This window comes from Danio rerio, chromosome 2, assembly GCF_049306965.1.
Source record: "Danio rerio strain Tuebingen ecotype United States chromosome 2, GRCz12tu, whole genome shotgun sequence".
NCBI classification, from domain to species: domain Eukaryota; kingdom Metazoa; phylum Chordata; class Actinopteri; order Cypriniformes; family Danionidae; genus Danio; species Danio rerio.
In genome coordinates this window covers 28,142,375-28,165,883 of record NC_133177.1, presented here as the reverse complement: position 1 = coordinate 28,165,883, position 23,509 = coordinate 28,142,375, and the positions used below count along the sequence as shown (strand labels likewise).

Below are 23,509 nucleotides of genomic sequence, written 5' to 3'. Positions count from 1 at the left end.
AAATTGTGGCAAATTCCTCGCATTCTGCATCATTTGCTCTGTGTGACTATTATTCACTTCTATTTGTACGTTTGCATTAACTTTGAACGTAATTTGGTAAAATTCAGAGATTGGTATAAACAAAGAGATAGTTCATCCTAAAATAAAAATTCACTCACTGTTCACTCAACCTCGAGTGGTTTCAAACAATTATGAGTTTCTTTTTTTGTTGAACAAAATAAGCCATTTAAAAGAATGTTGAAAACTGGTCGAGAGTAAAATACTATAGAAGTCAACATTCTTTGAAACATCTTCTCTTACGTTCAACATAAAAATGAAAGTCAAACAGGCTTGAAACAAGTGGAAGATGACTAAATGATCGCAGAATTAAATGTTTTAGTGAACTATCCCCTTTTAAAAGCGCAGTTAACCACAAGTGAACATGCATTTGAGCTTTAAAAAGACCCTTGACGCGGAGATTGAAGTCTCAACGGGAGACGCTACCGATCTGACGAGCTAATTATAGGGTTAATTATAGGGTCATCCAGCAGGTCACATACTCACGCGGCCAGAGGATGTGTCCTCGATTGTTTAATCACCGTTTCTGTGCATGCGGCCTTCTCCTAATTGCACATATAAAATGTGGAGCACATCCATACCGGTAAGAGATTGTATAAAGATTTGTGAGGCACAATAGGGTGCACAGAGAGTGAGGGAGGAAAGAGGCAGTGATCTCAGCTTTCCACTGAACATTTATGGTCAGGATTAAAAATACGCTCGGCTTGCCTCTGATTTAGACTGACATTTTAAAGCATGAGTCGGGGTTAGCCAGAATTAAGTCATGGACGTATTACAGCGATATTTCCACATACAATTTCCTGCTGAACAGCAACCTGGTTGTGACTTAATATAAGTTAGTGATCCTGAAATGAGTGAATCGGATTGACTGTTTTCATGGCTGGATTGAGAGGAATGAAATATTCTTTGACAGTGTGCTTCTGAAAATTGGCCTTATTATTATAAACACATATTAACCGCTTGTAACTGCAATAGAAATAGTTGTTTGAACTGTAAAAATAAATTGTTACTTTAAGTATCTTTTACTGAGTGTCACAGCGTGTGAGTAAATTAACATAAATAGCACAAAATAACAAGTCAAAAGTTTTATATGGGTAATATTTATTTGTATCAAAATTATACATATCTGTTCTGCTCATTAAGGCTGCGTTTATTTAATCAAAAACACATGAACAAACAATATATTTTAAAACTGTGATGTAAAGCTGAAATTTTAGCCTCATTACTACAGTCTTGAGTGTAACACTACCCTTCAGAAATCTTTATAATAAGCTGATTTAGTTTGTACATGTGATTTAGGGAAATGTTTAGTAAAATTAATATTATTATTAATATTAGTAGTAGTAGTAGTAGTAATTTTAGTATTATTATAACAGCTGTGCTGACTGATACCCTAATATTCTTAGGGACTTTCAAAAGAAAAGCTTTAATTTGAAAGAAAAATATGATAATTCTTGAACAATTATTGTATTAACTTCTTTCAAAGGAATAAAAATTGAATTCCATTTAAATTATTTAACTTTTTAGTGTTGTATCTTATTGTGATTAATATTAATTAATTAATTTATTGAATGATTTTAATGAAGCAAACTTTTTACATGTTGTAGCATTTTGCGTTAAAAATTAAAATCTGTACAATGAACACATTAAACTCACTTGTCACGTGTCCTTAAAATAAAGGAGGAAAATATAAATCGGTCCCTGGATGGTGCCAGACCATCACTACAAACAGAGTTAAGAAAGTGCATCAGAGTTTCCATGCAGCGTTTGAGACGGAGCTCTTCTATGCTCACAACTGAGGGTCTGTTAGAGCAGTCTTATCCCACCATCAGTTAATTACCAGAAGAAAACAATTAGAAAATATACTACTACTATTAAGATAACAATATTTTCTTAAATCTTAGATTGTTGAAAGTTGTCAATCTTAATAACCTACAGTACGCAGTCTTATACTTAAATAACTAAATCCTTTAACTTGGGTTTTTAACTTGTGATTATTCAGATCTGCTTTCACTCAACCATTAATCTTGAGAGATGTCATATAATAAACTGAGTTTTTAACTGCACACACTATAAAAACATACAGTTGAAGTCAGAATTATTAGCCCCCCTGAATTATTTTTTCCCCCAATTTCTGTTTAACCGAAAAAGACTCTCAAAACATTTCTAAACATAACAGTTTTAATAACTCATCTCTATCAACTGATTTCTTTTATCTTTGCCATTATAACAGTAAATAATATTTTACTAGATGTTTTTCAAGAATTTAATTTCAAGAAGTTAATTAAGGTTTTCGTATTTAGTTTTTGTGCAAATTTTACACTATACATTACTGCAATATATCACTTCAAACTATTAAAAATGTTTCTAAAAATAAAATGTTAACTTTTCAACATCAAAAGGTTTTGGAGGAAATATCAAGGTCCCATAATGCAATTCATAATCATAATTAAACAAGGGAAAAACATTTATTCATTTTCTTTTCGGCTAAGTCCTTTTATTAATCTGGGGTCGCCACAGCAGAATTAACCACCAATTTATACAGACCGTTTTACGCAGCGAATGCCCTTCCAGCTGCAACCCATCACTGGGAAAGGGGGAAAAACATGAATCATAAAATACAGTTCATTTTTTATTACAGTGCAATATTATTATCATCTCTGAGCATTAAGATTACAGTTTATAGTTTGCTTTAAAAACACTGATGCCTAAAGTAACAAATCAAAACAAGCAACTGTTTAAAAAAATCATAAGTCATTGAATAATTCATTTAAGATCGATGAACAGCACTGATTCATTGAGTACTAAAATAAGTGACATCTTTATAAATGAGTCATTAAGTCATTCTTTTAAATGGCTTTTAAGTTTAATTAAATATGACCTACACTGTGGTGATAAACTTTTTTTTTTGCCACAATCTCTATTAAATTGTATGTAATTTAGTTCCTCTTTTCAGAAATGTGGGAGAATCATATCTTTCAGCTGCTTTGCTGACTGAAGATTAATACTACACTTTCAAAGATCATTTCCATAGATCCTCCCTAAGAAAGGTGTTTCGAAAGTGTTGTGTCTCCCAAATCATGATGAATAGTGTTGATGCTCTTTTCTGAAGGTGAAAAGAAATGACTTGTCTCATTAGTTCTACATCGTTGATGACAGTTTCTGACTGTTTAAAGCAGTTTTGGAGGGAAAGAGTATGAGTTGAGGGGTAGCTAATCTTGGTTAACAACAGAAGATAGTTTTAGTAATATTTTGGTGTCTTTAGTACTTTGGACAAAGTATATTGTTACAGTTTTGTATTTTTACCATTTGTTGTTTTTTTTATTTGTTGTCTTTGAATGGCTAGGTAGGAGTGTAACGCATAGTTGAGTTGCAAGATATAATAGGGGATTTTTTTTAATTGCCCATAAAAAAGTTGAGCTAATTGACTTTGAATAAAAATCAAATTTTGATTTTTTAAAATTATTTATCCAGAATTGTATGGCTTTAATATATTCTCATGCGATTTATACAACATAGCATGCTTTTGTATCAGGTCAACTTAAACTGAAAATAGCTATGGCTCTTGGGGGTTAATCCTATGGGACACATTTTCCTTAAAAAAAAAAAAAAAAGGCGGGAGGAATATGATGCTGATGATCAGACGATTGCAATCTAACACCACCCAGACTATTGTCCAAGAGGAAGACAAATGGACATATACTCAAAGAATGCTTTAAAGCTAAAAGATTAAGAAAATGGTCACACAGTTTAACATATTCATTAAAGAACAACATTCTGTCAGGTCATACAATTCGGCAAACAAGGCCACAGTGTTTCGATATAATAACCTATAATAACCTAAAGACGCTCCAATTACACTTGTATTTAGCAATGTTTCTTTAACGTCAGCAGAAGACGTGGCACTCCCAAACTCTAGTGACTATAATCCACAAAGTCCCATAAATCATTTTTCTGGACATGAGGCTCTAGTAATTATGTTGAATAGTTGACAAGTGGTTACAATGGTTTGCAAATCCTGACAATCCACACTAGTAGGAATTACAAGAAGAGACAAATGTCTGCAAACACCATGTTTCATATACTGAGTGATAAATTCACATGGATTTTTGCTACTGGCCTTCGCTCATTTTAGACAAAACTGATGCCACTGATGTTAAAAAATGGCTTTTGAAGTTGAGAAGGGGTTTTAAAATGTCAGATTAAAGTTGGTTTCTAAATAAAAACAACACTAAGATTAAGTTTAAAATCACTCAGTTGTAGAAACTTTGAGACGTACAGAAAGAATACACTAATACAAATTATTCTGGCTGAATACAGATTTTAACAAAAACAAAAAAACTCCAAAGTGCTGTTCTCAAGTCAATGTGTGCTGACACTTGGGGGGAAAAAAAAAACATACATGCAAATCATAATTACTACTCGCGTGACTCCAGACCGAGATCTTATGAAGTGCAACAATTACTCTGAGCAGCAAACTCAATGTTATTTACAACTTGATTACCTGTTGTCATCCTAAAACAATCCCAAGTGACAACTCACATGTGATTATTGTTTCACGCCCACAAATATGTAATTAGGTAACATAGTACATGAAGACACAATTGTCATTTTTGGGTCAATTAGACCTAGCCCCACACAGAATCTGTGCGCGCAGAAATCCACAGATTTCCACAGAATTTTAGCCCATCAATGAGTCAATGAGAAATTTATTTGTACATTTATATTATTACATTTTTTAATTAATTTCAGTAATATGATTAACATATGAAAATCTTCACATGATTTATTTACAATACAGTTTAAGTCATATTTTCTTTCTTTTAGTAGATACATTACATAAAAGACTTGCTTTGTTTACCAAATAAGTGGATCTAATTAGATTTGCATTGTAAACAACATTAAATAAATGTTAAACAGTTATAATTTTTTATTTCATATATTAAGTTTTTAGTTAAAATATTTCCCAAATCATTCGTCATAAAATGTCGGCAGATTCTGTCTGGCCCTAATTATATTAAAATATAATACAGATACAGTGAGCTGACTCTTTCAACGCTATTCTGAGTCTCTTCGGATTGCTTAGCAAACATAAAAAAAACAATGTAAAGACTTGTGCGAGCCACTCTATGCTACTCACGTGTCCTTAAAAATATATTTGGCAGAATCATATAAATTAAGATCATGTCAGGGGTAGAATGGACATTGCAGTTTCTCATCATGAAAGTTTAAAATCTGATTTAATAAAATTTTCTGAGTGCACACATCCATAGTTTTAAGTATCTGGCAATTATTTTAGACAGTGGCATACATTTTGTTGAACACGCAGGCTATATCTAAGAAGGCAACACAGAGACTTTTACGGAAATTAAGTGTGGTTTATTCATAAACTAATTTCGAGAGGATCACGTGCTTATAATCAACACGGCTGGCTCCTTATTAGCTCCGTAATCAGCCCCATTAGATGATTACGGAAGCATTATAAATAACCTGAGTTTATCACTCCAGTTATCTTCGTCTTGAAGCTCCCCCCTTTCCACCCCTTCATCCTCCTCCTTTCCTGATGGGCGACACGGTGGCCCAGTGGCTAGCACTGTTGCCTCACAGCAAGAACACCGCCGGTCTAACTTTTCGGGCCGGTCGGTGTTTCTGTGCGGAGTTTGCATGATCTCCCCGTGTTCGCGTGGGTTTCCCCCGGGTTCCCCGGTTTCCTCCCACCGTCCAAAACATGAACCATAGCCTAATTGACTAAAACAAATTATCACCCAATACAACCTCAGTTAACACTTCTCACGGTGACAAGCAGGGGAGTTTTCGAGACCTACCTGACCTCGAACTCCCCTCTCGCCCTTCTAACGGGAGGGAGCCCCGGGCTCGAGGATATTACGAGCTCAGGGCTCTCTCCCGGGACAGCATGCCAAATACGCTTTATTGATTATCAGCTAAGTGTGAACTCTTGAAATAGTTTTAACGATAGTTAGGGTATTCTGAGGAAGGTTTATACCAGTCTGGTTGAAAGTATTATCTTCTATAATATTTCTTGCTGGTACGGAAATCTTGAAGCTAGAAGCAAGTATAAACTTGCAAAGATGGTTAACATGGCTAGTAAGATCATAATGGACCCCCCAGAAGCAGCTTGTAGAACTGTATATAGACCAGACCAGACGGAAAACCTCACAGAAAGTTCAGGACTCAACTCATCCTCTTTATTATGAATTTAAAAAGCTTCCTTCTGGTAGTGGATACAGAGCACCCACAGCAAAAACAAACATTTTTAAGAAATCTTTTATATTGTCTGCTATTACCATATTGAATAAATGACCTTGAAGTAGATTGTATTTCTAGGGTTGTGTGTTGGTAATCTGTGGCGTAGGAAGCTTTGTGTTTGTGCTCTGTGTTTTGTATTTGTGATGTTTGGGAGGCCAAAAATGAATTTCCACACATGTGGACAATAAAGTTTTCTATTCTAGCGCACACAGGTTAATCTGCTGTAAGATGGCGCATGCATGTCTTGTGCATATTAAACTAAAATTCTTTTACTTCTTATTGTGCATAAGCAGCAGACACGCGTACAAAATCATTTAGTGTATAATGCTGGGCAAAGATTAACTGCATATGATTGTATGCGTGTATATATATATATTTATTATGTATATGTGATACAAACGCATACATAGAAACTAAATTATACAAAACAATTGTGTTATGTAGATTTATAAATTTATATCATACATATATCTGTTATATCTTAATATAAGTTAACACTTTCTCAAATGCATGTGCATGTTGATATGTATTTATCCATAATAAATACACACAGCACAAACACATATTATATTTTGGATGCGATTAATAGCGGTTAATTTTTGCCCAGCACTACTATATTTATTAGGTGAATTTTTACCATTGGTTGTTTACACATACTGTCAACTTACATCAGTGTCCAAACACCATTTTAAAATTTAAATTTTCTTTATAGTCACAAGTAAAGATGGAAATTATTTAAATGGCAAAACAAAAACTGTAAAAATGTCACAGTAAAATAACCTGTAACCTGGTTAATAGTAAGTTTCCTCAATACATAGTGAAAAAAGTAAACTGACTTCAGAATTCCCTGCATGACACTACACTTTTCATATTATTTTGTTGCCATTACTATGGTCCTTTTTATTTATTACTTTTCTCATCAGTGATGTGCATTAGAGTTTTAGGTTACGTTTAATTTTGCTAAATAATGTTTATTTCATTACTTTAGTTTCATGTGTGTTACCATGAAGACATTTAATACTGTAACACAGTGCTTCCAACAGGTTTTCACTTGCGGTGGTAGCCGAATTGAAACACCTTTTACCAACGGCATATGGTTACCTTAATGCGACAAAAAAAATATATGTTTTTAACAATATATTTATTATACACTGTTTCTTTCAATGGGTTGACGTTTGTTTGTTTTTGTTTTTTAAAGACTTGAAATAAAAAAAGAAATCCACTATTTTTTTACTTTTATTTTATTCAGGAGCCATGTGCACCCACTGAGAGGTGAAATCTGCTGTTGACATTTTGTACAATATTGCCATAGCATGCTGGATATGTATAAAATAGGTAATATATTAACATCATACAATTAAAAATATATATATATACAGCAAAAAAAGAGATAAATGACAAAGATATAAAAACATCTATGAATTAAAAATCTTAAAAAAAAATTATAATCACAAGAATAAATACAGCAAATGAGTTAATTAACCATTTCTAGTGGTGTACATATTTTTAGCAGGCAGTTTAGATGTAGTTTCGTTCTCTTTGAGTAAATAGAAAAGTTTATCTGAGTCATTTAGATCAAACAATTAATTATATAATGCGTCTGTGCACGATCTGTCAGCTGCGAAGGCAAGCGAAAGTAAATTAGGGTTAAAATATAAACGAGATGCAAAAACACATACAAATAATGACGGCTTAGAAAGTGAAACCAAAAGCTGAATCCTGGACATTTTAGGAGATTTAGAAAAACCCCGCACGGGCACATTTTTAAGTCCCAAAAAGGTGCGTCTCTGTGGGTCTCTGCAGAGCACGTGGGATTGTCTGTGGGAGTATTGACAGTTCTTGCGCATACACAACGAGAAGTATGAAAAATTGTAAGGCCGAGAGGAGATTTTCCACTAGTTAAGTAGAATGCGAAAGTTTGGCTATTGGGCGGATAAAAAAAAAAAGTGTAAAAGCATGATAACGCTAAAACAAAATTGTCACCAAAACTTGGACGGCCGTTTATATACTGTACCTGTGCAGCCAGCCTAAGTAAAGTGAGAAGCTCCGCTGTAGTTGCATGAATGACACTGAGCAGTATCAGTGCTTGTGGATAAACTGGTTGTGGTGTTTTCGGCTGTGCAATAAAGGTAAAATGTGTCAATGTTAGTATATCAAAACATTGGTGTTTACCAAAAAATGTATTTTATTTATTCTCTACTGTTTTTACTAGTAGGTTCCTGTTAACCACATCTGCTGTGTGTTTATTTTTAGAGTGTAATTCACAAAGCCAAAATATCTGGTCATTTAATAGTCATAGTCCAATAAAGGTTGTGTTCTCGAAATCTGATTTAATGTTTCACCCCTAGACTTTGCATGAAATAATATACAGTGCCTCGGTAATATGCTCCCTCAAGTTTCCATTAAAATAATCGTCTGCAATAAAAGTTTTATTTTTCATCCAAGTCTCCAACTCCCTGATGTCCTGTACTTTATCTGATAAACCTAGATATGGCCTAAGAAAATAAATAGTGGAAAGAAATGGACAGGCAAGTTTTTTTTTATCAGTAATGCTGCTGTCAACATTGACACTGAAGGCTATGCGAGTGGGAAATGTGTGAGTGTGTGTCCAAAACAAGTGTACTGTCTCTGGCTTGGTCTACACAGCCTTGCTGATATTGTGGGAGGAAAGAAGCTTCATGGTTCTACTTAAATCAAAACCTCTCTGACTAAAGCAGATTTCCGTATTTCGTAAATCCCTCATTTAGAGAAACTTACTAATCTACCTAGAAATCACACATTGTGTTTCCTAAGAAATTCATTTAAAAGATTTTTTTTTTCTGTAAAATGGGTGGAAAGAAATTATGACACAACTGCCTTTTTAAATATTTACTAATATACAAGAAAATATACATACCAAATATTCACAGAAAGCTTTATTTCTTCACTTTGAGCACACTTTAAAATAGTTTGAATGCAAATAATAACAACATTATTAAATGCATTACGACATAAATGCATTATGCAAATCTTATTGCTGTGTCATATTCTTAAGAAATGTTTTCTTTCCTTTATTAGTGTGAAAAAGCAACTATGAAGTAAGCAAAGAGTAGGTTGGTTTCCATGAAATGGTCAAGACTGATTCTGTGCAATCAAAACATTGCTGTTTGTTTGAGCATCCATTCACAGAAACACTGGCTAAAGCAAGTGTGAGGTTTATGGTTTGTTTAGAGAAAATGTGTACAATTAAATTAGCCAAAAGTTAAAATTTTAATTACTTTTTTAAGTCCGTTCTGCTTGTAAAGGGTGCGTTTATTTACCAAAAATGATTAAAAGCATGTATTTAAAGATTAAACATCTGTTTCTATGTGAATAATGTGTTTTAAAATGTTGCATTGCTTCTGACTTGCTGTAGTTAAAACATTTCTAATTATTAATGTTGAAAAAAACACTGTGCTTAATATTTTTGTGAAAACTGTGATTACTGTGCCTTTCAAAATTAGTATTCCAAAACATTTTTATTTATAAAGGCCAAATTTAATTAATTAAAAGTAGAAACATATATGTAACGTCACAAATAAATCCATTTCAAAACAATGCAATTATTTACTTTTTCATTCTCCAAAGAACCTTGGAAAGATTTATAAGGTCATTCATTCATTCATTTTCTTTTCAGCTAAGTCCCTTTATTAATCAGGAGTCACCACAGCGGAATGAACCTCCAACTTATCAGCACATGCTGAAGGATGCCCTTCCAGTCGCAACCCAATGTTCTAAGGTTTCCATAAAAATTGAAAGCAGAAACAAATCCTAGATAATAGGACTGATGAGAACTAATAATAATTGCATTTTTAGAATTTTTTTGAAAGATCACATGGGATTGAACACTGAAAAAAATGATTTCTTGGACTTACTAATTTTAAGTGAAGTGGTTTTAAACAAAATTGAGCTGAATTTAAACAAACAAATTAAGTTTTTTTTAACAATTATTGACGAAAACTGGATTAATGAAAATAATTACATTTTTAAAACATTACCGTAGAATACAGTTACTTTAAATTGAAATAATATTTTCTAATATTAGCTTTTTTAGGCAGGGTTTTTGATCAGGTAGCCTTCATAGTTTCAAGTTTTATATTTTCACTAAAGCAGGGCTTTTTGGCATTTGTTGGAACATTTACAGGCGAACTGATTTTTATAATGAGATTCAATAAATGCAAAAGTAGAAAATGCTCACGATCGCTGATTGCTCACACAGAGTAATTCAAACCCCTGGCACACAAACAGCTCATTTATCATAGTGCTTTACTGCCATCAGACTGTATAGAACTACTAGATCTTGTATGAGACAGTCTAAAAGAGTTTCCATGGGTCAGTCAGAGCATATCAACTGGTCATTCCATGGACACAGAATTTATACAGCCATACCACATAACAGTCTGCCTCAGTTTCTACACCAGGTGTCAATAACACAACTGCACCTTTCTTGCTTTTGTTTTTTTTTACAACTTTAAATTAAAGTTATGTACTGTGGAAAGCAAAGTCTGATTTCAGACAAAAAATCTGGAGTCTGAATATAATATAATCCTTGAAATGCATACAATAAAATAGGATTTTGGTAAAAAAAAAAATAGTAACACTTTGTTTTACAGTATCCCTGTTACAGTATTATAGTTCCGTATTTTGTGATATACAGGTTTTTTCCATGTATTTGGATATGAAGAATATAAATTGCATTATGGGACCTGTCAAGTTTAACACTGCAGTTTAAGTGACTTATATTTACATTTTGGTAGTTTGAAACAATATATTGTATAAGAGAAAACACAGAAAATTAAGTCTGTAAAATAACAGAAAAGGTAAAGGCAGTTTATTTGTACTGTATTTGTACTGTACTGTATATTTTTTAATTGTATTTTTACTGTAATTTACAAAACCATTCCATACAATATATCACTTGAGTAATAATGACAAAATGTCAATAAAAGTCACTTTTTTCAACATGAAAAGCAATTCAAATGTAATGGGATATATGCACACAGACTTTTAATTTCAGTCAGCCAGCCCCAGGGCTTCCTTTGAATTGTCATCCCATACAAAATAGCCACATTTAGGATCTGATTTCTTTAAAAAAAAAAAAAAAAAAAACAGCGATCTTTAGTGCCAGACTGAGATATGATATAAAGCAGGTATCAGACCAGACAAGAAGCACTGTATTAAATTACATTTCCCCCACCATGTCTTTAAAATCTGGAAATTAATTTAACCCCAGTATTTTCAATGGAATTTCTGTGATGGCCTGCTGCTAATGATGGTGCCTGTGTTTAAAGGGTCTCTTTTTACATTTTGATTATAGTTAAATTACATTTCAACATTGATGCTGTAAAAGGAACTCAATGAAATTGAAAATAGTTGCGTAAACCTTTAACCGGAAGTTCATCATTGGCTGAAAAACACTAGCTGTACATATGTAGTGCATTCAGTAATTAAACAAATGCAATTTAAAAACAAAAATCAACAAAAAAATAAAAATAAATGAATCACAAAAAAATGGAAAACTGATATATTTTTTTAAATGTATGCAACAAACCTAAACATATCCCTCAGCCTAACCCTAAAAAGTTTATACATTTCATTCATAATTCTCTGTATATAAAAAGTTACACTGTAACAAGGACACTGAAAAGCAAAGTGTAACCAAGAAAATATTGAATCCAAATTCTTAAAAATACTTCAAATATTTTTGGCCACTAATCAAGCAAATGAATAAATATGATATTCATGCTTTTTACTGAAGCTCAAGTTGCTCTTTTGATAATTTTTAGAACATGTTGATCATCCTTGCTGAGTGCTATTAAAGGAGAATAAATAAATAAAAACATTCTTAATTCAATATTTAGAAAAAAATGCAATTAATCTTATTTATTAATTTACACAAACTATTATGCTGATAACATAAGCAAGGAAAAAAACAAATATTTCAGTATTGATCTCGGACTTTTGAATGGCACAACAATCACAAATATTAATAATGGTCAAAGCTTATTACCGCCTGCGTTTCTGCACAATGTCGATGGGTCTGTTGACGGCACAGGGGGATCCGTACAAATTCCAGTTCTTTTGCTTCAACGCCCGATCAGCTGAGAAAGAGAATCCACAGTTTGCCGGCACGCTCATGTTACCGGCACACACACTCATCTGCAGATGTCTCTCGCGTAATTCCTTTACACAAATGAGCTCTCCTGTCACTCTTTTTTTCTTAGGTAAACATTGTTCGTGGATCGAATTGACTCCTCATTGCCTCTGGTTAATTCCTATATATCTGACAGTTAAAAAGCAGCAGATCAAAAGAAAAGAGCAAAGCATAAATCCACAGTCCTCTTCTGAGATCTCTCACCTCCCCTGTAGCAGCAGACGGAGACATACGATTGAGCGACGGGCCTCATCAAAAACCCATCCTTCACTCTGAAAGCATGTGTGCAACTTTAGAAGATGCTGGTGCAACATTTAGACACTGATGTTCAGCTTCTTATGTGGACACTGTGGAGACGGTCCTCCGGGTGAACGTCTGTCAGGCTGTGCTGTGGCTCTGCTGGCTTCTGTGTGCTGGCTGGATTCGTGTAGGAGAGTCTGTGCTGTTTTTTAAGCTATAGACTCATTGGCCCAGAGCTGCCAGACGGCTGGAGCTCGCCTTACTGTGAGTGAGATCACACTCGAGAAAAGGGGAGGGACTAAAGGAAGCATGCTTCCTGCCTTCTTGAGACATTAACCCCTTCCTAGCAATTCTGCAGCTGATTAAAGCAAGAAACTGCAGGTGAAAAAGGCTTAAAAAGAAGATCTAATAGCTATCACTACATATCCCTAGTTGATTGATTACATTAAGAATATAATTTTTGTTGTATTACGAGTTCTTTAGAATGTTATGATTAAATAAATACATATAATTTACATGAATTAATTTAAATATGAGTGAATATGCATACATTTCTAGCATTAAAAAAATGGAAATAGTCCCTAATTTGGAAAAAAGTCTCTTTTTTATTATTTTTGAATAGAATCAAATGAAGATTTTGAGGACGTCCTTTTATCAATCTATTATTCAGAAAACATTTTAAAATTATGCACAAACATCTACCTTGGTAAAAGTCTTAAGAATCAATGAAGCTCAGTTTACTGTAAGTATAAGTGCTGCCATAAATGGAGATTGAGGATTTCATTTGATTCACTTATTTCAAACCGTATAATCCACTCTTAAAGACTATTTTTTAATAACAAAAACATTGGATTAAAAAAATAATAATAATTGATTTTAACCACAGGAGAAATAGATTTTTAAAAACAACCTTCAATATCATGTATAATTAAAATTTACCAAACAAAATTGATAAAAGTGCAACAAAGCGAACCCTTAAAAGTGCATTTTAGATGATTTCATTACATTAGCCTGAAAAAACTCTTTACCATAATCCCAAAATCTTTAAATTATTAATTAGTTAAATATATACATTTTTTTAAACAAAAGAAAAAAAAATCAACAAAAAACAACCAACACACGGCCAAGACCTAGTTGTTGGCAATGTCATTTTTCAGCCTGATCTCACGAGAAAATGTAACCATTTCACGTTTTGTCAGTTTAGTGGATAATTTCCATGAGTTCTGTTGTACGAAAATATCCGATTTTAAAAAGGAGGCGTAGCACCAAACCCGCCCCTAAACCCAACCGTCAATGGGGGATGAGAAAATTGTCCCAAATTGCATGAATGAGATCATACTTATTCACACAAATTAGCTGCTAAATGAAAAAGTTCCTAATTGAAGTGAGATGGCCTTGCATTTTAAGAACTTTTCTGTGCACACACAATCCTATGTCCCCCTTAGTTTTTTGGGTCAGAAACTACGCATGCCTATAAACTAAACTTGTGATACAATAACTTGCTTTTTGAACCCATTTTAAAATGTTTCAGGCGTCAAAAAATTAGCTGTTGTATTATGTAAATTAATGAGCAAACCAGATAAAACATTTTAGTGTAGTGTGAACATATTCTAACTCTGATTGTGAAGCAAAAAAAGTCAATGCAAGAAGAAAAAATACACTAGGTAAATTCCTTCCCCTCAAGACAGGATATACACTGAACCCAAGATAACCACAAAAAACCTGCCACTGCTGCCAAGAACTGAAAGAGACATGCATATAACTTCCTGAGCTTATATTTAAGTTCTTAATCTTCATATTTACACTTGACAAATTACAAAAAAGTGTTTCATGGGCACCTACTTAATAGAGACCAGCATTTGAGCTCTGACTTGTTACGACTGCCTTGTCAAAAAGTGATTAAACTGGGTCTTCTACTCTAAAACTGGTACAGAAATAAAAAAAAAAAAAATCACTCACTTTTTCTTAAAGACTTCTCCCTACATTTGTAAACTTATGCATTTTAAAACATATTAACCACGTTTCCAGACATTTCTCTCTTGTTTTTTAATCCAATTTGTGAACAAATAACACTGTCTGATACAGCATGCTTTATTAATCTACTTGCTTCAGCTAGGGCTGCGAAGATGTCAATGATTTTCTATGCTAAGGATTTGGACAGAGGACTGATAAAGATCTTTGGCTCAAGCAAATGATATTGTTCAGACTATCTTCACATTTCAGCTATAACAATTCCTAGGGTAAAAGCTGGAGAGGTTTGAAAAATTGTGCAAACTGGAGAAAGCATGTGTTGAATATTGAGAAACTACAGAAGACCACAGATCATCCACAGAACTGCTAATCTGAGCTGTTCTGCTAAAAAGAGCAGCCAATGGTCGATTTTGTGTTGATTTAAGATAAAATGTTTGACTGTTTGGAATCTGCTTTCCACATACAAGGATAAGATCCAGCTAATAAAACTGACAAAGAGATACATGACTTTTATGTTTTATTCCTTTAAATTAAATGTTAAATAATCACAAACCGAATGACCTGGTGCTATACATTCATAATGTCCGCATGACAACATTTGCAGTTGTGGTTCTAGGAACGAGTAAAACCTTTTTTTCCACAGCGCAGGGAATAACAAATTACTATGACTGATTGAAATTCAGAGTAAGAATGAACGTTATTTAACAGATTACCGTGAGGAATGAAAGTCCTGGGTTTAAAATAATACATCTAAAGTATTATTCTTGGCTTTGAAGCATAGTGAAAAATTCTCTGGTGCTCACCTCAGTGCTCTTTATTTATATTACTCAGAGTCATAATGTTCGGACTTTGCTGTACTGGAAAGCTATCAGATCCACACAGCAAGCAGACCTAGTGTTTATACCTGGCAAAAAATATCTTAAATGCTCCAGGTATATTTCCTCCCCTTCTATTAACAGAAAAAATCCATATGCTACCATGAAAATTCATCCATCCATCCATCCATCCAAATATCAAGGATATTTTAATTCGATCTAATTGACAGTACAAACATTTCCTTTTTCACTCTCAGGCCATTTAAGACATAGGCAACTTTATTCTAAGCAGAACATTAAAGATGGTTTTAGCTGAAACAGGTAATTTGTGATTAAGAAAAAGCACGTAAACGGCTACTGGGACATTGAGAGTCAAAAAAACAAATAGAGGGAAAACAAAATGAATACCCCTGGCTTCTAATAATACAACAAGCTCTTGCAAAGTAAAATCATCAGTCTGTGTTTCAATCGTTTGCTTCATAAGTATGGGCAGGAGCCGTGGCCATTTATTTTGCTTTGCCTATTTATGTTTTTTTTTTTATCTCTCAACATGCTGGAAGCTATTGACTTACATTTATAAACATTTAGGATATTCTTTAATGTTCTCCTAAAGAAACAAAGTTGCCTACATTTAATATAATAGCAATAAATAGCAGTGAACAAACAGCCAGTTTTTTTTGGTTGAGCTGTCTCTTTAAAAGAGCACAATTATGGAAATTACCTTTGACATCAAATTAATTCATTTAATTAAAAAATACTGTGGAATTGTCAACATTTTTTTTATTTAATAAAGTGATAATATAATTTTTGTATGTAAAGGTATATTTGCACAGACTGTAAAACAAATAATTTCATAATGTTCACTGCATTCAGAAAACGGCTAAAGACTGAGCTCATCTGCTAGTTTAACAGCGGTATCCATGGATTGGCGGAAGATTGTGTGCCAGGACTGAGGCTCAGAGGATGCATGAATCTCCATCCAGACGTCACAGCAGGAATGAAGCATCACTGTGCTGACGTCACAGGCTTGTGATGCTTGGCTAACAGAGCGTCTGGCTGGCAGCTGAAAGCGTGGACATTACATTCCTGATCTAAACTTGAGCTAAGAAGCAGCGCAAAAGCATTGCATAAAAGCAAATACTGCACAAATTGGAATTTAATTAAATACAGCTCTGTAATACAGCAGTGTGATTTTTGCCTCGTGGAATTAAATCTTTAAACAAAAAATAGATAAAAATCAGCTGGTCTTGCAATAAAAACAATTAATTGCATTGCGATTCCGCGTTTGTACTGCAACTTTCATTTGAAATTACAATGAAAGAAAAATGTAAATAGACCTTCATTCATGTTCTATGTGATGTACTAAAATAGCACCACTGCATCCCCTGCTGGTGAAAAATGTTAAGACCTCTATCACAATATCAAAAACGCGCATACAGATAAAAAGAAAATGCTAAATCACAAAATTAGTGGTAAAATAAATGTATTCAAACTGAAGAGTACTAAAGACAGGTTAGATCAAGGATGGGCAAACTTGATTCTCGAGGGCTGGTGTCCCTGCAGAGTTTTGTTCCAACACTAGTCAAACACACCTGAACAAACTAATCAGTGTCTTCAAGATCACTTGAACTCTATAGGGAGGTCTGTTGGAATAGGGTTGGAGCTAAACTGTGCAGGACACCGGCCCTCCAGGACCGAGATTGCCCACCCCTGGGTTAGATGCACCATTGAACAACGGAAAAAACAAAAATCTTTAGGCCGATTTTTACTTTCGCCTTGCGCCGCATCGGGCACCTCTCTTTTATACTTGACACGTTTGCCATTGAATTATTCTTTTAAATGACAGGGGGTGGTAAAAAAAAAAAAAAAAAAAAAAAAAAAAAAAAAAAAAACAGACAGTAAAATCAGACTAATAAACAGAGAAGTAGAAAGTTTCCAGAACTAGGTCATATCATTAATATCATTGAAGATTTTTAAACTAATCGTTTTATTATTTTTATAACCACTCAAGATTTTTTTTAAATCAAACTTTGATGCATCACTTTTTGTTCATATCTCAGACAGTTCTACCAATTAAAGTTAAATATTAATGGCAACAGAACTTGGGCTGCTCTACAATTATATATTTTTATTATAACAAGAATAAAAGCAAAAAAGTACACTCACTAAAAATACTGACTTTTTCATTTTATTTTGCCCACTTAACAATTCACACATTACTGGCTGGCTAGTTTCTGTCCTCATAAGCTAAAAAGGCAATAATGGTCCAACATTTCTGACCATTATCAGGGCTCGAAATTGCGACCATTTTGGTCGCATATGCGCCCGAAAATTAATCTATGCGACCTCATAATATATTTTGGCGCATTAGTGCGACTGCAGATAATGGTTGTAGTGCGACCTGTTTTGATTTTTTGTAAAAACGTGCTGAATCGCTCTTCCCTGCCGCTATATTGGTTCATATTAGCTGTCAATCACTCAAGGTATTCCGCTGTCAGATGACAGGGAAGGAGCTTTTATGACCACGGGAAATGCAAACGACTGAAGAGTAAAATCTTAAAGCACACAGGTTTGCAAACCCCACCTAATGTTGAGGTGCAGATGAGAGCGATCATGACACGTCACGTGGTGAATAATGATCCGCCAGCTGAGATCAATCGAGTACGCGCTTCTTGGAGAAGGCGCCCGAATCTCCATGCGTCGCATTCACTGCGTGTTCAGCGCAAATGTCTGCTAAAAGTCAAATCTAATACTGTACATATCATCGCCAAAGAAGCTTGCCTTTACTAAGTTTACACTGAAACTGCGGCTCATAACAAAGAGCGGTATTTTGCCGGTGGTCATCGCAAGAATCCTGCTCTGCCTGCTCATAAATTGGGTCGGCTGACTCGCCAGCTTTTCCACAAACACAGAAAAATGAAGATCATCTCAGACTGAACCTCTAAATTGACACAAACTGAAACCAAAACTTTTAAAGAGTGATAGAAGTGAGACTTTACTTTATTTCCTTTTTTGAGGTGTATATATATTTTTTTATTTATTTACTGATGACTGCTTTGCAGCTTTCATCATTGAATTGAATGATTTATTATAATCTTTTGTTTGTTTAGTAGCAGAAATATTATTTATTAAATTGACATGCATATAAAAACAGCAGTGCAAAATAAATATTTCTTACTGCAATGCTTCATTTTTGTTTGATGCAAACTATACAATTATTTTTCATAAAGTAACAGACTTTTTATAGCAGATAACATACATTCATGCACATTCAAGGCAGTATCATAATGAGAAATGGAATTCATTGTTACTATTATTGTCATTTTCATCATCACTAATATTCTATAGCCTTATTATTAGACATTCATTTTGGAATTATTGCACACAAATATCAATGTCTTCGCAGCATTAGTTAGATAGTTGTTTCTGGTTTTTGTCAGTCCTATTGATGTTGTTTTAAAATACAATAAATCCCTTAAAAAGCAATTTGCAGCGGTGCTCATTCATTTTTTCTGGTGCTCCTAAATTTATTTTGGTGCTCCTAAATATTTGAAGTTGGGAGCACCGGTGCTACCAAGTAAAAAAGTTAATTTCGAGCCCTGATTATCATCAATAAAGCCTAGAAATTGGCCATCAATATATTGTAAACTGATAAGTTCATATATTCCTTCCTTTCCAGTTAGCAAAGAAATAACTTGTTCCTTCATTTTAGTTTGTAACTTGTAAAATGTTTTAATTCAAAATTGTAACATCAGTGTAAAACCTATGAATGGTGGAAAACATATTCTGTAATATTAAAACTACCTGGGTCTCCACATTTGCATGGCCTATTTTTTTTAAGTTTTAACAAACTTAACCCTCAGGTTTTTTTTTTTTACAAAAACTTTCCTTTTTTTCATGGCTTTTGCAATTTCTAGCCAATAATTAATGGTCATCTGGTTCTCCATATTATCACGCATGGACGGATCATAAAGATTGTATCATATTCGACTCAAATTAAACGCAACGCAAACTGTTTGTTAGAGTCTCAAAACATTTTGTGAGTTCCGCCAGCCGAAATCATGACATCACATTCCCCATGCGCAGTGAGTTCAATGACAGAAAGCTGATTGGCTATTGCATATTGGTCTCATTTGTAGTTGTAATACCACTAATTACAACTGGACTAGAGAAATAAAGAACTACAACACCACAAAAACCTAGCAACAACAACCAAAAAGAATTTAAATGAGCATTAGATGTAGCATTACATGAACATCAGAAAAATAAGACCTGTGCACAAATATTTAAGACCTAGAGTAGAACAGCATATTTAAGATTTTTTAAGGCCTAAAATTTAGATTTAAGACCTTTTTAGATTTAAGAATTTGAGACATTAAGACTTTAAGACCCTGCAGAAACCCTGCATGTAAAATGACCACTGCAAATAAAGTGTTATGCTTCAATGGTCACAAAAGGTTTCATAAACCTTTAACATTCTGATGATTATGTCACAAGGCGGTTACGATATTAGTTAGGGCTGCACAATTTATTGTTTCAGTATTGATATCACAGTGTGTGCATCCACAATAGTAACATTGCAAAGATAATGTAATGTGTACCTTTCAAAAAGGTACCACCTCATTGACAGCTCTTGTACCATTATTTCTGAGAGTGTAAGCCAACCAGTTAATCACCAAATTGGAAGTCCAGCTAAACTTTGACATGGGATGGACCACCTCTAAAGTTAGACTTCTACTTTCTTCAAAACAACCTGATAAGTGAATTTGGCAATAGCATAATTTTACCAGTAGATGTCATCAGTCTATTACTTAAGAGGCAGATAAAAAATAAAAAAACAGCAGGGCATAAAACTGGTCTGCTTCTATTAGAAGGCTGGTTTCTAATGGAGGAAGTGCAGACGGGTACACCGTCATCAGAGAGAGAGAGAGAGAGAGAGGCTGACAGATCAATGAGTGCTGAGAGTCATTGCGGAGAGCAGCCATGCTGAAAATATGGAGCAGAACAGTGACGCACAGCGACTCTGGTCACAGCATCAGTGCTGCGCCTATCGACTATTCTGAGCACTGAGCTTTTATTTTTGGGTCTGCTGGATACTGACACTGTTGTCCTGTTATTGGTTCACCTCACTTGACTCTCTCTCAAACAGTGGTTGGAAAAGACTCAACAAGGTGATACCCTCATATGTGATGGGACCTCAATTATTTGCTGAAACAGTACAATTACAGAGGCCGAAATCACCACAGCTTTGTGAGGTTAGAAAACCATAAGAAAGAAAATACATAGTGTACAGTTTAGAGTTGAGTTTATTTGATAATATATTGTTAAATAACCAAAGGAAACATTGTTTCAGGTTATTTTTGGCAACTCTAAAAACTTTCCAGAATGTTACAGGGTAGTTATTTTTAAAATAACAATAATATACAAATATTCCAAATGTTCCCTCATGGTTATTATATATATATTTAGATATATATTCAGAATGACACTTTCGGTTCGGTACACATTACAAAGCAAACGATTCGATTCAGACTAACATTTAAAAAGATAAAAGACAAGTACAAAATAAAAAGTTTTCAGTGCAACAACTCTCAACATGGCATCCCAAATGACGTGGCAGACAACATGCTGCCTTCCCGCTCATGTTAAACAGTACACCATCGCTTTTGAATTTGGAATATCACTTTATTAAAGTATGCACTCGTTAGCAATCTTCCTGACTTCTGTCTCAGCTTGCTCGTGCTGGCTCCGCCCCCGTTGCCCCAGCAACCCTGGCCCTGACAGAACAGCCAATCTCAATAACCTGTTCACATATCACCACAGGCACACACCCGCCCATCTCCAAACACTACTCTAGTCAGGCACGCGCTACACTAGCTCGCAAAATGGCTAGTAACGTTAATGTAATCCCAGACATCCCAAGTCTCCCAGAAGTTTTAGGAGTCTCCCCCAAATGCATATAGACTCCCGGATACCCGCAAATGAATGATAATCTAATCCCCAGCTCTTCAGGTACGTTCACTACGTTGGGCACAACTTACCCCCGCCGCTCAGGTACTTGGCACGCACACGCCTCCACCGCTCTTTAGATACGTCGCGCCCCATCACCGCCACCAAGAGAATGTTGGAAAAAATCATCTGCTATGACAGTGAGCTATTTTAGAGGTAATATTTGAGAATGGTAACTCATTTCCACTGACATCACGGAATCAATAAGTGGAACTGGAACAGCATTCAGACAGGCAATTTCTACAGATTCGAACAAGGCAAAACAAATCACAGAGGCGATTGGTACATTTATAGCTGTGGATATGAGAGATCTTAAACGGTAGTGGAAATTTCGGGTTTTAAGAAAATTTTAAATGTAATAGAGCCCCGTTACATTTTTCCTTCATAAACCCATTTCAGTCAGATAATTCCTGTTTTCAGATCCACTAAAATGGCAGGTGACCATCAAATTAAGCAGCTGTGCTAAAGAAAAGGTGGACACTTATCTTTCTGAAAATAAAAACATACTTAAAAACTGATTGAAACTGAGTTCCATATACAAACTAAATTGCTCTTTTCTTTTTATTTGTTTAACTGCTACAATAGTACATTTATTTTTTTATAAGCTGCTTTTTGGTTTTGAGTATAAAGAAGGATTTGTTTTATTGGCTGCTATGCAGAAACCCCAGAAGTGTAGCTCTATCACTGTTTAAAGTAAAAGAAAAAAAACATGATCAAACTTTTATGATGTTAGTTTTAATACATTAAAAAAATCTACATTGGAGAAATCGTCAGGCTTTTTTCTTTTTTTGCAGTATCGAAAGCATACCGAACCGTGACACCACTGTGTCGTATTGAACCGAACTGTGATTTTTGTGAACCGTTACACCCCTAATATATATTCCCTATATAATTATATAATTCCCTATATGTTCCCCTATATAATTCTGGCCAATCAATAAGCAGTTTAGGAACTATGTTCAACAACATCTGGCCAATGAGAGATGTGGATTTTGTAAGATGAGTGCATTTTGGTTCTTTTCAACTGGTTCTGACCAAACCCAGCAGTGTGGTGTGAAAACTACCCAAAGACAGCAGAAAATGCAACAATGTATCATTTATTGCCCTTGGTCTGGACAAAATGAACCAAACTACAGTTGTGAAAGCACCCTAATATGTATATGTATGTATGTATATATATATATATATATATATATATATATATAGGATTTTTTCCAGCTGTGGCGGCAGGCCTTTTATACAAAATTACAATTACCTATGGTGTTATTTCAATGACAAATGGAGAAATGTAGTGAGAGCAGTAAAACAAGTGGAGATTGCATTTATTTTATCAATCGCATTCTTTGCACCGATTTCCTCTGCTCGTGCACAAAACCTCTCAAGTAGCGCAAAAGCGCTCTTAAATAATTGCTGCTGAAGTGCAATTCAGTGTGTTTATGTAGTGAGTATGTCTCCAACATTTATTAGATTTGTTAGGAATATTTATGAATATCTCCAGTAGACCTACAGAGCGGCATTGATGCATCCTACATTTAAGTTAAATGGCAATAAACTCCAGCAAGATAAAACCATTGTATGCAGAACCATAGGCCTTTATCTATTAATAAATTAAAATTATGGACACTGTTCATCCTAACTGAAAGCTACTTCATGTTTGCTGACCTCACGCATCACACACCTGTCAGTCAGTCAGTCAGCACGTAACCTCAAAGGGTTAAACAAATAATGCACAGCACTACTACGGTTACAGAAAAGATTTCGGTGAACATTTTTTGGGGAGCATAAAATGCTTTCAAATATCCTTATCTGTTGTTCAACAACAACAACAACAACAACAAAACTAAAACCGGTTTGAACAAGTAAGGTAGTAAATAGAGAGTGCATTTTAATTTTTTGGTAACTGCCACTTTAACTATTCCTTAAGTACAATTAAAAAAAATACAAACAGACAATTCCTTTCACAAGCTGACTGGCAGTT

General features: G+C 34.3%; 1 protein-coding gene and 1 non-coding gene across 18 annotated transcripts in view; one reads left to right on the top strand and one right to left on the bottom strand.

The window, feature by feature from the left end:
- pde4ca (phosphodiesterase 4C, cAMP-specific a) overlaps positions 1-23,509 on the bottom strand; it is an 85,941-nt gene that overhangs the window by 34,454 nt on the left and 27,978 nt on the right. For 2 of the 17 annotated variants that reach the window (XM_021467287.2, XM_073925912.1), the window contains exon 1: positions 12,353-12,985. The exons of 13 other annotated variants lie outside the window; for them this stretch is intronic. In XM_021467287.2, the coding sequence (XP_021322962.1) occupies positions 12,353-12,501 (149 nt within the window). In that variant the 5' untranslated portion in view covers positions 12,502-12,985. Of the gene's footprint in view, positions 1-543; positions 691-12,352; positions 12,986-23,509 lie in introns of those variants that run through there. 2 more of the 17 variants (XM_073925927.1, XM_073925939.1) reach the window with 1 other exon arrangement.
- Positions 3,059-3,267, top strand: LOC137488407 (small nucleolar RNA U3). Its single transcript, XR_011007433.1, has one exon. It is a non-coding gene; the product is annotated as a small nucleolar RNA U3 (small nucleolar RNA).